Source organism: Cyrtonyx montezumae, unplaced genomic scaffold (genome assembly GCF_038088225.1).
Source record: "Cyrtonyx montezumae isolate F1298 unplaced genomic scaffold, pur_monq_1.0 scaffold_8, whole genome shotgun sequence".
In the NCBI taxonomy this organism is placed as follows: Eukaryota; Metazoa; Chordata; class Aves; order Galliformes; family Odontophoridae; genus Cyrtonyx; species Cyrtonyx montezumae.
Window position 1 is genome coordinate 99864493 of NW_027072089.1, and position 14410 is coordinate 99878902.

General features: G+C 42.5%; 1 protein-coding gene across 4 annotated transcripts in view; it reads left to right on the top strand.

Annotated features, from left to right (window-relative positions):
* The first annotated feature begins 2490 nt into the window (after nt 1–2490).
* CLASP2 (cytoplasmic linker associated protein 2) overlaps nt 2491–14410 on the top strand; it is a 131225-nt gene continuing 119305 nt past the window's right edge. For 3 of the 4 annotated variants that reach the window (XM_065753391.1, XM_065753390.1, XM_065753392.1), the window contains exons 1-2: nt 2492–3130; nt 8853–8931. In XM_065753391.1, coding sequence (XP_065609463.1) covers nt 2936–3130; nt 8853–8931 — 274 coding nt within the window. In that variant the 5' untranslated portion in view covers nt 2492–2935. Of the gene's footprint in view, nt 3131–8852; nt 8932–14410 lie in introns of all 4 variants that reach the window. The other variant, XM_065753389.1, reaches the window with a different exon arrangement.

Sequence of the window (14410 nt, forward strand, 5' to 3'; positions counted from 1 at the left end):
CTTAATTGCTCTGCAAAATACTGTGCATTGTTACCAATACACCAGAGTAGTGGATTTACCCTCACATGCTTGCCTATCATAAAGAAGATTGCATTCCAAAGGAAGCAATCTCCTTAACCGAGCATAAGAGGCTTTAGGAGATCTTTGGCTTGAATGAAAATGCCTTCTCCTTGGAGCTGAGCCCATATCCATGGGTATAAAGTCCACCAGGGCTCTGTGTGAACATCTAACAACAGAACCATGTCCTTTGTCCAATCTGGAGGCTGTTCTAGATGCAGTGCTGGAATGCTGCTCGTGCCTTACCATAAACAGAAAAGCATAGCCAGAAGCTCTACTTGCCCAATGAAAATGCTGTGTGTTTGCAGAGAAAAAAAGTGGACCATGTTCTGGTTTTGGTTTTGAAAAAAGAAAAAATGGTTGCATTTCCTGGCATGGCTTTTTGCACTTAACATAGCTTTGTGATGTTGTTTATGAGTTAACAAAATATTTTCAACATTTCAAGTGCATACCTTATTACAGTACCCTTTCCCTTGGTGTCAGTGTCATTCACAGCTTATTAGATTATCTCATCAGTGTATTTGCATTGAATCAAGGGAAATTCAGAGAAGCTAATGCTATGGGATTCCCCTCTGTTACTTAGGAATTTCTATCTTAAGAGACTGACATAAAGTTGGACTGTAACTCAAGGTGACTTTTTCCTTTCCTTCGGGAATTTTTTGGGAAAGTTTGAGCTGAACTGTTTCAGTTTCAGATGAACTGAAACTGTTTACAGCTCTCGTTATTCCAAGAGCCCAGTATGATCTGCTCAGTTACTTTCTCTTTAGCCAATCCTATTAGGTCAGCAGTTACTTTTGAAAATCACAGTAAGTAATTTACTTTTTAAACTGACACTACCACAGAATCAGATCCTAACACACTGAAAGAAAATATGACACTACAGAGTTTTATTTTTCTACTCATCATATTTCCACATTCCATATTCCATCATATTTTCATCATAATTCATAATTATATACAATTTTCTTCACAGTCTTTCTTAGTAAATGGCATTGCACACACAGTACAAATAGTATTTAGCTTTATCCAAAGTCACAGTGCCTTATATGTGCGTAGGGAAATCCAGCTGTGAAAACAAGATGAGAAGCTTATAATCTTTTGGTAAAAATATAATAAACTCAAAGTATAATACATACATGTCTATTCCAAAGCTATCTATAATCTTTCACGTCGTCTTTATTATTTCAGTGCCTACAGACCAACCAAGGATAGGATCCTGAATTTGTTAGCTCACGCCAAATTTAACAAGGGGCTGCTCGTGCTCATGCCTTCCCCCGTGCCTGTGGATGTACATCGCTTATTGTGCAAGGTCACGTAGACATCAGTGTGCGGGAAAGACTGCCCAGAACTCCTGAGAAGAGGACATTGAGGTGCTGGAGCAGGTCCAAAGAAGGGCAACAAGGCTTGTGGAGGGCTTGGAGAATATGCCCTATGAGGAGAGACCGAAGGAACCGGGGCTGTTTAGTCTGGGGAAAAGCAGGCTGGGGGGAGATCTTATTGCTCTCTTCCAGTATCTGAAAGGTGCTTATAGCAAGAGCTGGGTTGGTTTCTTCTCACTGGTGACAGGACTTGGGGAAATTCCTTAAGTTGTGCCAGGGTAAGTTCAGGTTGGATGTCAGGAAACACTTCTTCACAGAAAGGGCTGTTGAGCACTGGAATAGGCTCTCCCAGGGAGGTGGTTGAGTCACCATCCCTGGATGTGTTTAAAATGTTTGGATGTAATGCTCAGAGCCATGATTTAGTGGAGGGCTGTTAGAGATAACGTAGTATGGTTAGATCGTGGTTGGACTTGACGATCTTTAAGGTCTTTTCCAACCTGAGTGATCCTATGATTGGAGAGAAGCGAGTGAGACCACTGTAGTGCCAAATTAGTTTGGTTTAAGCCGCTGTGAATCACCAAGGTTGGAAAAGACCTAGAAGATCATCCAGTCCAACCGTCCGCCTATTTCCAATCGTTCTCTCTAAACCATATCCCACAGTACAATGTCTAACACGTGAAGCTGCAGAAGGAGGAGTGGTTCCTCTGCTGGGAGGTGCAGCTCCTGTAGCTGAGGTAGTTACAACTAAGGAGGCAAGCCTGTCGGGCTGCCCTGTAGCTGGCTGTCCTGTAGCCAAGCGGAAGCAAAATCGTGGCACAACGGCAAAATCCATCTCCCTGAAGTGTTTGCACAAGGTCATAGGAACACCAGCCAGAGTGCAGGACAGGGCGCCCGTCGGGGCGACGCAGTTCCGCGTCCCCACCCCGCCCCCTCCTCACGCAGCCCCGCGCTGCGCATGCGCCTCCTTCCGAAGAGCACAGCCCGCAGGGGGGCGGGAACGCCGCAGCGCGAGGCGGTGAGAGGAGGGATGCGCGGGGAGGGCGGGACTAGCTCAGGCCACGCCCAGTCTGGCTGGCGCCGGTCGGGGCGGGGGACACAAGTTCCTCGGGACGGCGGGGCGGGAGCGGCCGCGTTCCGGCCGTGAGGAGGCGGAGGAGCAGCGAGGGGCGCCGAGACGAAGTTTGGGAGCCGAGGCGGGAGGGGTCGGAGGCCTCGGCAGCATGGGAGGTCCGGCCCGGCCTCGCCGCTGCGGCGCCCGCGGGAGGGCGGCCCGAGGGGGCATCTCCGTGAGGTGCGCGCAGTAAGAACGGTCCTCGGCGAACCTCTGCGGGACGGCGCGCGGAGGCGGCTGAGCGTCCCCGTCCTCCCCGAGAAGCCCGGATCCCGACGCGAAGCTTCGTCTTGGGGCCGGAGGCGGCTCCGCATGGAGGTGCCGGGCGCGCAGCCGGGGCCAGGGGCTCTCCGAGAGGAGCTGTGAGCATCCCCGCTTCCCCCCTGCCCGAGCCCGGCCCTGCCCTGCCCGGCCCGGCCCCTCGGCGCCCTCCGAGCGAACTTCCGCGATGGAGCCCCCCGGGATGGACTATTTCTGCGCCCAGGTGCAGCAGAAGGACGTGGGCCGCAGGCTGCAGGTCGGCCAGGAGCTGCTGGACTACCTGGGGGACCCCGCCCGCTCCCCAGACGTGGAGCAGGACCAGCAGCGCCTCGACAAAGTGATCGACGAGCTGGCGGCCTGGGTCAACTCCAGCAACTTTAAGGTGAGGACGGGCGGGGTCCGCGTTGCGGCGAGCGGATCTTTCCCGTGGGTGCCCGTGCGAAGCGTTTCCGTCGCCTTTAGGAGGCTTTGCCGTCCGTGGGAAGTTGCGTCGGATCCCCCAGCCCGGCCCTGAGTCACGTTGGGCTGGGTTTTTTTTTGTTGGCTGAGGGTCACGTCGGGGAATGTTTCCGGCCGGCGGAGCGATTGGCGCTGCAGTCCCTTCGCTTTGTGTCCTCTTAGTGCGGCAGCGGGAGGTCCTGGGTGCTTTGTGATCGGTTCCTGCGTGCGGTTCTGGTGGCTGCCAGCATCTGCTGCCTCGCTCACGATGGAAGTCAGCAGGATCGCGGGGAGCTGCAGTTTGCACTGTAACTTGTGTGTTTTGTCTCGAACAAGCACGTGTTGGAACAGATCTGCGGAGACCAAGCCCAGTTGGACTGCTCTGTTCCATCTTATAACCTCAGCATCCAAATGATAATATAACAGGCACCACAGGCCTGTTCTGTTTTTGTTTTTGACTATTTGTTGTTGACTTTTCTCTGCGAAGGAGAGCACCTAGAAAACTCTGCTTTCCATCATCCTGTGTTGCTAAAGGTTTCGAAGGTTGACGTGGCTGTTTAGCTGAGCAGTGATATTGTCTGGCAGCTGACTTATTCATCAGAACTGCTGAGCCTGACGAGCTGGAGTGGCAAGTAAGGAACACTTAAGGAAGTTAGGAGAGGGAGCACTATTTCCTCGTAGGTGACAGGTGTGGGTAATGAGAGAACTAACATAACTTGTGCTGGCTGTGCTGCATCATTTTCCACTGATGGGAAAAACTCAGTTTTTGCACACGATGTGTTCTTCTGACCACAGTGAAAAAGAGGATGAGAGGTGCAGGAGCTCTGGGCTCATTGTTGTGCTGTGGCTAAGAAGTGCCACTCTGGGAAGTTCCTGCCTCAAACAACCACGAGGGGAAGGAACTGGAGGGAATAAGAATAGAAGGGTGGATTTGTCAGACTTGGTAACAAATGAGGAAAAAAGGAATAGGTGTGGAGTAAACAGGTACGGACTTGTTATCAGCAGGGTTGAATCAGCTTGTGGTAAGATTTCGACCACTTAAATAGTGCTTTTGCTTTCTTGAAGTTGGCAGCTACTCACGGGGCTTTAATAAGCAAAACGAAACTGGTAGTTCCAAACTGTGAAAGCAGATTAGGGAAAACTTGAGTTCATCTTGCTCATTGGAGAGGAATGCACAATTACCAGTTTGAGTGGCTGAGAAATCAGTAAGGTGGAATTAAGAATGTGTTGATGGGTGCTGGAATGGGATAGAGTCCTACTGAACGTTTGTTTCGGAATACTGGAAGTGCTCTGAAGAGAGAGAGGAGTTGTCATTAGAGGCTGTCTGTAACGGTGTGTGCTCTGCAGGCTGAGTTAGCATGTCCATCAGAGGTCTTATGCAATCAGTGATTGAGTATCTTCCAAGGACACCAGAGAGTGCACAAAGGATGTGTGTATTTGAGTGCCTTTATTTTGGTCCTAATTAGAATCAAAGTGTTTCCCACTGAACTGGAAATGGTGTGCTTAACTTCCTGGCACCATGATTCGGTTTATTTTGTGGTGGGTGGGACTGCTTTCACTCTTCCTGCAATGTAGAGGTCTTTGTGTTTTTAAATGGCTGCTTTCCCAAGGCTGTGAAGAGTAATGGAGAAAAAAAAAAGGAAGATTACATAATTCACTCCCCTAGGGAGGAGATAAGTTGGATGCAGAGTATTAAGAATTGGCTCATGACAATATTTTGCTGGTATTTGTTTTCCCAAAGCTTAGAAATACCTGGCAACCACAAGACTGGAGCCGTGCTAATATTTGTCTTCAGGTTTGTGGGCAAACTTCAAGCTCTAAACTGTGAGGGTATCGTATCTTTCTATTACTGATACATACCCTGCTGCTTTGCTGTGTTAAGCTGCAGGTTCTTCCCTATGAATGATGCCTAAACGGGGCAGATTTGGAAGACCTGCCGTACTCAATAGTCACTTGGAAAGAATTACAGGATTATCTAACTTGAAACAGTCTGGTAGCTCAAACTGTTCTGCGTCTGAGTCAGATAAGTAATCTGGAAATCTGCTTTGATACATCTGCTAAAGAGTTATAAGATGATGTAAAAATCAAATAATTGTCCCCTCAAAATGTAATTACTGTGCAGTAAAGCCAACTTACTGATCTACAGCAAGCTCACATGTGACTGCCAGTAATAAAATTACTGCTACAATTCCTATAGGTAGTCAAGGTATTGCTTACATGACAAGAGTAATAAGCAATATTAGGATTATCATACTTGTTTTTCTAAGCTTTGTGGTAGAGAACTTTTCCTCAATTGCAGCAGGTAAACAATAAATGAACACCGGTCTTGTGTCAGAGCAGCAGATTTCTATTGCATGGCAAAGTTGGATTTCAGTCTCTTCCAGATAACGTGGCTTATCTGTTACTTCTAGGCAAATCCCTGGAGTTGATGATTGTCCTGTGCTTCTTGGAAAGTGGGCTATTTCTTAAGCTTTGTTTGTCAGAACGCTAAATACAGAGAGATGCTAAAATAACAGTAGTGTGGCTGCTGCGTTTGTTTGTTGTTGTTTCAGGAAATGTGTGTTGTGTCTTCGGTTCAGCAGAAGGCTGCCACCAGGAGGAGTCAGCGGCACGCAGCCAGGAGTGGGAAACTGCACTGCAGTTTGAGTCCTGAGACAAGTTGAGGATAGTAGCAGCAGTTGAAACTTCTGCGCATACACAGAAGTGATGAGGGAGCTGAATGAGAAAACGATTATAAATAAAAGGAGACAGTTCAGACGTGTGTTGACAGGGGCCACATGTGAACGTGCATTGATATGCAGCGTGCTGTGACACACATCAGCACGCAACACTTCAATGTAAATTGGCACAACTTGACATATGACACACTTTAACAAACATGCTTTAACATACATAAACGCATCTGTTGACCATCATCAGCATGGGGTGACGTGACTGTTGTTGGTATGAGATGTGTTGACATCAGTCAAAACAAAACAGACATGTGATGTGATGTCAGACATGATAGCTGGTGTCTTACATCTGATGACATCACAACACAAAAACCTGACATCTGCTTACATGTCTCACAGCAGTCAAGCATTTATGTAAGTCGCACTTCAACAACTGTAAAAAGGTGACACATGCTCACATGTGAATGCAACACTCGTCATGTCACAGTGCCCAGATGATTCAGTAGTTGACATGTCATTGTTTGACAATACTACATGCATAGATGATGACATGTGTCATGCTGCACTCTTTGACATGTTACCATGCAAAGTGCTTTAATGGATATAAATGAATATACAGTGCTGGCACGCATTGACATGGGGAGTCACATGTCAACATGTGATGTGTCAGTATGTAACATGCTTGGGTACCCTGATCCTCTGCCATATGTGACTCGCCTCATCAGCACATCAGTGTGCATTATGCTTCAGCATCTGTTGTCACACATCAGCATGTGACATATGTTGTGTGCCAAAAACTTCTTTAAAACACTGAGGTGTATCAACATATGACACGTGCTGGTAGATCAACAAGCAATATGCTTTGACATCTGTCATTACACAGTAGTGTTTTTAAATGCTTCTGCATGCAACAGGCTTTGATACGTGTCAACACTATACTTTTTAGCATGCTTGCTGCCATGCAGCATGTTTTGACACATTGATACGTGTTGATGTGTGATATCTTGGCACGCTTTCACGCACATTGACATGGGTCCGCATTTATACACTTCCATGTGTGTTGACATGTGACATGCTGTGACACACCTGAACATGTGAGCACGTGAAACATTGATTTGCATATGGTGACATTGTACGTGTGTTGGCACTTGTTTACTCAGAATAACCAGCAATGCGCAATGTGTTGATATGTGGCAACATGTCAGCAGACAGTAGTGCAGTAGAAGGACATGTGATGATGTGACAACATGCAAAATCTCAATTTGAAGTCTTGTATAGCTTGAGAACCTGGAAAATAACGTTAAAGGAAGGAGAGCTTTATGAAGCCTTGATGTTACCCTGAAAACTGATTTATATTTAAAGTTAACAATTATAGTATTCCGCTTTCTTATCTTCCTCAGTCTTAGCTGCAGTTACTTAGTGGCAAGATATTAAATTAATATGGGACAACATCCACTTACGTTTGCTGTTTTGTGTTAGCATGTAGTAAAACGAGTTTCCAAGTAAGCTGGAATTTTGTGCCTCCCACCTAGGGGGAGATCTAGTCTAGTAATAATAAATCCATTAAAATCTGTTCCACTATGTGGTTGCTTCAGATCCTGGATTTTATGGGTGGCTTACTGGTCTGTTTTGCTGTGGAAACACGAGTCCCCTGATGCTGCGTGTGTGGGCCGCTCGTGCTCCCATTCGGCTCCAGCCAGGTTGGTTTTGGCTCGTTGCCTGAGGTGGGCAGTTGTTACAGCTAAGGATTTTAAGAGTTTTACTGTTTTTGAAGAAAAGGTGGTTTCCAATTCTATGGAAATAAATAGCTGATAGGAGGGATTAATTCTGCTTATGTATTTGTGGGGAAAACTACAAATGCCAGTGTTTCAGGAGGGCTTTTTTTGGGCATGGGTCTCTTCATGGGCAGCACCTTGAGCTAACTGTGAGACATGAAAACGTAGGTTGTGTGTTCACAGCAAGCTGCTGGAGGGAATTAAGAATGGAGATGTAACTGGGGGCAGTATAATAGAAGGGGAGAGAAAGTGCCCTGACTGCTCACAATTGGTTGGTTTAAGCAGTCACTTCTGACCAGATGCTTGTTTCAAAGTCAATGGATGTTGTCCTCGAGCTATATTCTGCTCATAGGTGGGAGTTGCTCAGAATTCCAGGGGCATTTTAAACTGTATGTTGGTTTCTGAATTTTGAACAGTATCAAGTGAAGAGAAAATAAAACACGTCTAGCTGAAGAAGCAGGTAGATGAGTGGTACAGTCTGTGCTGCAACGGGACACAGTGTTAGTTTCTCTGAATTCTGTTGGGAGTTCAGAAGATGTAATTGCTTTGTATGAGCTAAGTAAGCAGACTGAAGCAAGTCTCAGCATCTGGGAAATATTTCTTTTTCCCTGCCTGTATGAATGCTTACACATGAAGGCTTGATTTGTTTTGTGTTTTGATCTGTTTGCCGTTTCTGTGTCTGGGAACTGCTCTTCCAGACTTTTATTAGTTTTGTCGTTTTTTTTTTTCTTTTTTCTTCTTTTTTGTGTGGCTTTTTGTTTTATGTTTCTTTCAGCAGTTGGTGAAGGAGGTGAGACCCTAAGCAATGTGCTTGTCCTGCTGCTGGTCTGTTTCAAAGGTGTTTTAGTTTCAACTTTATAGTGAGCTAAACCTCTGGCAGCCTTCTTTTAAAGGAAGAAGGAGCAGAACTAAGAGTAGCCCTAGTGTTATAACCCAGAGAGATTAATAGCTACTTCTAGCTCCTTAGTCCTTTTAATTAATTATTTGGATTTATAGTTGCAAATACGAAATACTGAGTTTTTAACATTCATTTTCTATTTTAAAGGAAGTACTGAAAAATCTGAAGTGCTGTGAAATCATCAGCTCTCTAAGTTTCATTTTTCTTTAAGATATGGTAGATGAGCATGTTTTCTTACAAAGCTTGTAATTGCTTTAGAATGTGTTCTAGAGAATGCTGTAGTCTTCTGTTTTGTATAGCTCATGCTTCTCTTTTCAACAGGTGGCGTTACTGGGATTAGATGTTCTAGGTGCCTTTGTCCACAGACTGTCGGGACGCTTTAAATCCTACATAGGAACTGGTAAGTGAAAAATAACCTTCTTAAGACCAAAAGGAAGAAATAACACTGCCCTCTGACCTCAGCAGTGGCTGTTGAACACATGGAAAGTTTCCTGTGCTAATTATAGTTTAAAACAGTCTTTGAGGATGTAAATGTATAGGTATCTTATTGCTTTTGTTGGAATCTGAATTATTGTCTATTAACTTGTAAATATTCATTTGTCATGTAATTACTGATTTGTAGCTGGTAGTTGGGATTTTTCAAGGCTCCAGGAATGTCTTTGCTGTAGTTAGTTTCAAGCTATGTAGTTGCTTGCCAATCCCGTGCTATGTGAGTAGCAAACATGCTCCAAGACAGTCATCTAAAAGTGGCACCTGAACATAGTGTTAAAGATTGTAGGTTTTACTTGTGGATCGTTTTAATTAAAGCTTTGTGTCTGCTAAGGTCTGTGGTCTCAGGGGGGTGTGTGTTCCACCTGCTACTGGCTAACTGGACTAGCTTTCAGTAATAGAAACTTTTTCTGGGAAGAAAAAAAAGTACGAGCTCTTATTCTTGACTTAAGTCCTAACTCAAAGGAGTGAATTTCACATTAATGCGTCTGTGTGTGCCTGGCTAGGAAGCAGTTGTTATAGGAAGTACGAGCAAACTTATCTGCTCGATTCATTTTGCTGCTGTCCTTGAGAACAGACTGCAATACCAGGGCATTCACATTGTTGTTTTAGCACGGGTTGTTTTTAAGAAGTACCGAGCTTCATGTCCTTGTTCAAAATGTGTGTGAATTATCTTGGAACTTGTTCCTCCTGCACACCCAGCTATGTTGAGTTGCTGATTACAACCTTAAGCCAGCTGAGTTTCCACTGTTGTCTTTTAATTGTTAAGGAATCAGCAAAATTTGAAAGGCTAGGAATACAAAGATTAATTTATAACAAGTTAATAACTAAATCAAGTGCTACAGAACTTTCATATTTTGTTACAGAGGGTTTTGTTTGGTTGATTTTGTACTTTAGCAGTGTAAAGGAAATTGACTTGTGCAGAATATTGATTTTTGAATACTGTTTGTAGCTAGCTACAGACAGTGCTAGGCTTCAGAGTCTTACTGTGTTTTGTTTGATATTTTAGTGACTTGTAGAACTTTCAACTATCTTAGTAATGCTAGCAATGCTTTCTTCATTTCTTCTGTTTTTTGCGTCAGTTTAACTGTTTAGGTTCATGCTTAGACTCTTCCAATGAAAAGGCTTATTGTTCTGTCCTGGTAGCTGAGTACATTCAGACTGTGAGCAAATAAAGACATTTATTTATTTATGTATTTATTTATTCACTCAGTAGCATTTATACCTAAAGAAGAGAAATACCAGCACTAGGTGACTTGTGTAGCATCAGTAGACACCTGAAACCAAGTATTCCAGAAGTACTTTCTAGAAAAGCTGAAAAACAATGTTCTCTATTTTCTGAGCATCTCCCAAACCCAGGCCTACAAAATCCGTTATGCTCAGTATGCAAGCCAAACCTGTACATGAGCAACTTTTCTATAAGCTTAACTGACATAAAAAATTGCAAGTATCAGTAAAGGCAGAAAATTTAATTACTTAAAATAAATAAATAAAAGGGTTTACAGAATGCACCAAGTTCTTTAAGACGGTTTGGATCATTTTCAGTTTGTATCAGTGAAGCAGTAATGCCAAAACTTGATAAGAAATGCCAGACTGTGGAAATGGAGAGTTTGAGAGTAGTTAAACGCACACTGGTGAACAAGAAATCTGTTTCCTTCAAGTCAGAATGAGCCAGCAGTTTCCCAGATCGTAATGTATTGACTCTGCAGATGCGACTCCAGGAAGTCAGATCAAAGGTGCATGTCTGACAGTGACCCATTTCCAGATGCCTGAGAAGAAAGTAGGGACAGGATAAAGCTGCAGGGATTACTCGTTCAACATGACGTGCTGACTACCAGCAGTCCCAGAGTTCAGAGCCAGCTGAGGTGTAAATGTTGCCTTTTCAGTGTCTTCCCCGTCACCCTGTTTTTGTGCAGTTGGTGGTTTTTGAACCTGTGTAGGCCTCTCACTTCTAAAGTGTACTGTAGTAATGCTTAATGATGTACGATGTGACAAAACTCATTTTTTGGACTGGCTATGTCATAACTTAATGCTCACTTACCACATACCTTACAAATGTAAGCCATAATTTCTGGTCGTCTTACAATTGACTGCCTATCTTTGTCTTATGTATCTCTTCCTTGTCCCTTCTCACCTCTGTGGTTTGTTTCTTGTACACCGTTCCACAGTTTTTATTGTTCTTGTTGCTGTTTTCAGTGCCTTTTTGTTGTAGAGCTTTTTAACAGAGGAATCCAAAACAGCCCAGAGGGAGCCTGTATTTATTATGGCATAATGATGTTTGTTTCCATTATATCACAGATTACTTTCATAATTATTGATAATCCTTTTTTTTTGTTACATTACTGCTTCCTGAAAATTGGCCCAGTGTATTCATGAAACTGCCTTAACATATTTCTTTTCAGTGATGGTAGGTTTACAGCCCAATGTGATGTTTTTGGTTGCTGCCTCATGCATTTTTCTCTGTTCATTTTTATGATGCCTTCATTCTAGTGAGCCCCCTTCTTGAGAATATTGTGAAAATCCACCTGCATTCTGTCAGCTGAGTTTCCTTCAGCAGAGCTGTACTTCAGAGAGCTCTCAGAAGTTTGTAAGATTTAACAAATGTACTGTCTCTTCTTCTCTCTCGAGGACAGAGAGGCCTTGCAGAGAGATCTTGACATACGCAAGGGCTGGGCAGTCACCAAATGCACAAAGTTGGACAAGATCAGTGCCAAATTCTGTACCCAGGATGGGTCAGCCCAGGATATGTGTACAGACCTGGGGATAAGAGGCAAGACTTCATTCACTTCTGTAGGAAAAAAGGCATTGTTGCAGTAGCTTTTTTTTCCAAGGTGGTGTCCTTTTATGAAGAGCCACATCACACATTTGCTGCTGCTGACTTCAGTGTTCTAGGAACCTGGGACACAAGCATTTGGATTTTTTTGACAGTAGAGTGTAGATGCTATAAATTGCTTTACAAGCAATGAGAGTCAGAATTTGTGTGAGGTGATAAGACTTGAGGGCTATGTTCTGGAAAAACAGAACAGATTAAGGAGTATTTGAGTGTTCCATCTTTCACTGTTTAATAATGCTTGTTCAGTGATTAAAAAGAGATTACGTAAGAGTACTTAATTACCTTGTCACGATCTGTTTTCCCAGGTGAAGGCATCAGTTATTAAAATACTGTATATAACAAGCAATTTTATTCTCTAAAGGAGTGAACATTTTGCCCCCGTTCCTTATTCTGCTTCCCAGCCTATCCATGTGAAAACTGAAAAAATGTTATTTACTTGTTGATTTTTTTTACTTTTTTTTTTTTTTACCTATTCTAAATACAGTTCCTGAAAACAGTTTAAGCCCTTTGACTGCGCTGATGTAAGAAATGCCAGCTGCAGTCAGACATAGATGCAGTGGTTCAGTCAGTGAGGCCTGGCTTCCATCTGTGGTTGGTTACCTCTTACTGCTTTCATGTCCCCACTCATACATCTGTGCCTTTTCTCTTTGGCCACTATTTATCAACCCACTGTCCATAAATTTGTCAAATCCAGAACCTGCTGATACTATTTACCTTTTAGTATTCCATCATGGCAGATTCTGAAAGATCGCTGGTTTAAAAATAAAAATAAAACTAGCAAAACCACAAAAGCCCACGTATTTTTAATCTGCTTTCTAATTCTTTCAGCACTGTTTATACCAATCAATGCCATCACTGGGGGTTTCCACCATCAGAATATTCAGTATATGACCTACAAAGGTGATCAGTAATTTAGAGATTTTTTTAATTTATAAGATGAATTTTAGATGGTACCTTGTGAGGAAATTTGTTGCTTTTCATATTGTAAGCTATTTTATGAACTGAGGTAATATACTCCACTGGATAAAAATAAGGAAAAAAAAAAAGTAATTTAATGCGATTTTGATTCAAAATTATTTTGTTATTTACAAAGGAATGGTAAAAAGAAAAGGTTCAGCAGAAGTATGTAGAATGTGGTTTCAGTTTTCATATATCATAAATTTTTCTTCACTTATAGAACTATGCATTATGATAATGAATGGCAACATAATATCATAGACTAAACAATCTTTTAAGAGGTCTTAACATATGTTTAGTTATCTATGAATTGAGAGAAAAATATTTGACACTTAGAAAATCACAGCATTGTTTATGTACATAAGTATGAATTCATACATGTGATTTACATATTCACATAGATCTGTGTATTTGTGTATATACGTAGTAGCAGTGTTGACATCTGAGTTGTTTATTTTTGCTCTTTTTCCCCAGTTAGGGAAGAACAATTTTGGATGGACTGACATTCTTTGGGTAGAAGGGGATTAAAAATGCAGCTTAATTGTAGTGTGACTGTTCAGTAGGTGGATTTAATGATGTATGGAAAAATATTCTCTTCCTTACCATGAAAACCAAGAAGCGTCTTAGGATGAGATATTGTGGGCCTGTATTATGTTGAAAAACGTTTTACTTTCAAGTTTTGTGGACTGTTTCTTTCAGATTTTTATTGATTGAATTGAAATGCTGAAACTAATGTCAGTGTCTACTGTTGTATAAGCCTAAGCCTAAACATAAAACCTAGAATAATTTAGGCTGGAAGGGACCTGTGAGTTCCTCTGGCCTAAATCTCAGTTCAGAGTGTGGCTGACCTCAAAAGTTAGATAAAACTCTGGAATTAAATCAAATTGCTCATAAAATGTAAAAAAAAATTTCCAATTTATATGAGAGAAGCCTGCCTCAAAGATTCTTCGTGCGTAAGTGCATGTCAGTTGTTCTGTCTGACTTGGGCTTTTACGCCTTACCAACCTCAGGAAGCACTCTTGGATATGTGCAGTAGGATTATTTTAAACAATAAATGTTGAATATTTCTTTTCTTGTTTGTTTTAGGAAAGGCTGCAGAGGGAGACTCAGTTATCTGTACTTTTTTTTCCTCTAGAACAGATGTTTTAAGTGGCTCATATTTTTGAATTTCGGAGAAGATGAACTTTCTGCAGCATTTCAGAAGAACCTTAAATCTCCTTCATTTCCCTGTGTGGTTAGTGATCACAGCTAATGGCCATAGCTCTTTTAGTCTGACTTCTTTCATCTTGGTGGCAGATTCTCTAATGCTATTAGAAACAAAAAAAAAAAAAGAAAAAACCACCCACATAACTCAATGATCTTTAAGGCTCTTTACTTCCTGTTCAGTTAGCACTGGAATTTGCATTTATTAAATAACAATAATTCTGTGTCATCAGAATGACCTTATTTAAGTGATTGATGTTGACAGGCTCTGAGTTGGAGTACCATCTGCTTACTACTGTGGATATTTCACTGTATGTGTCTTAAAAATATAGTGTCACTAAATTAAAGTAGACAAGTAGCCTTCCTTTCCCCTTCTCACCCCCCCCTCCCCCAGTTC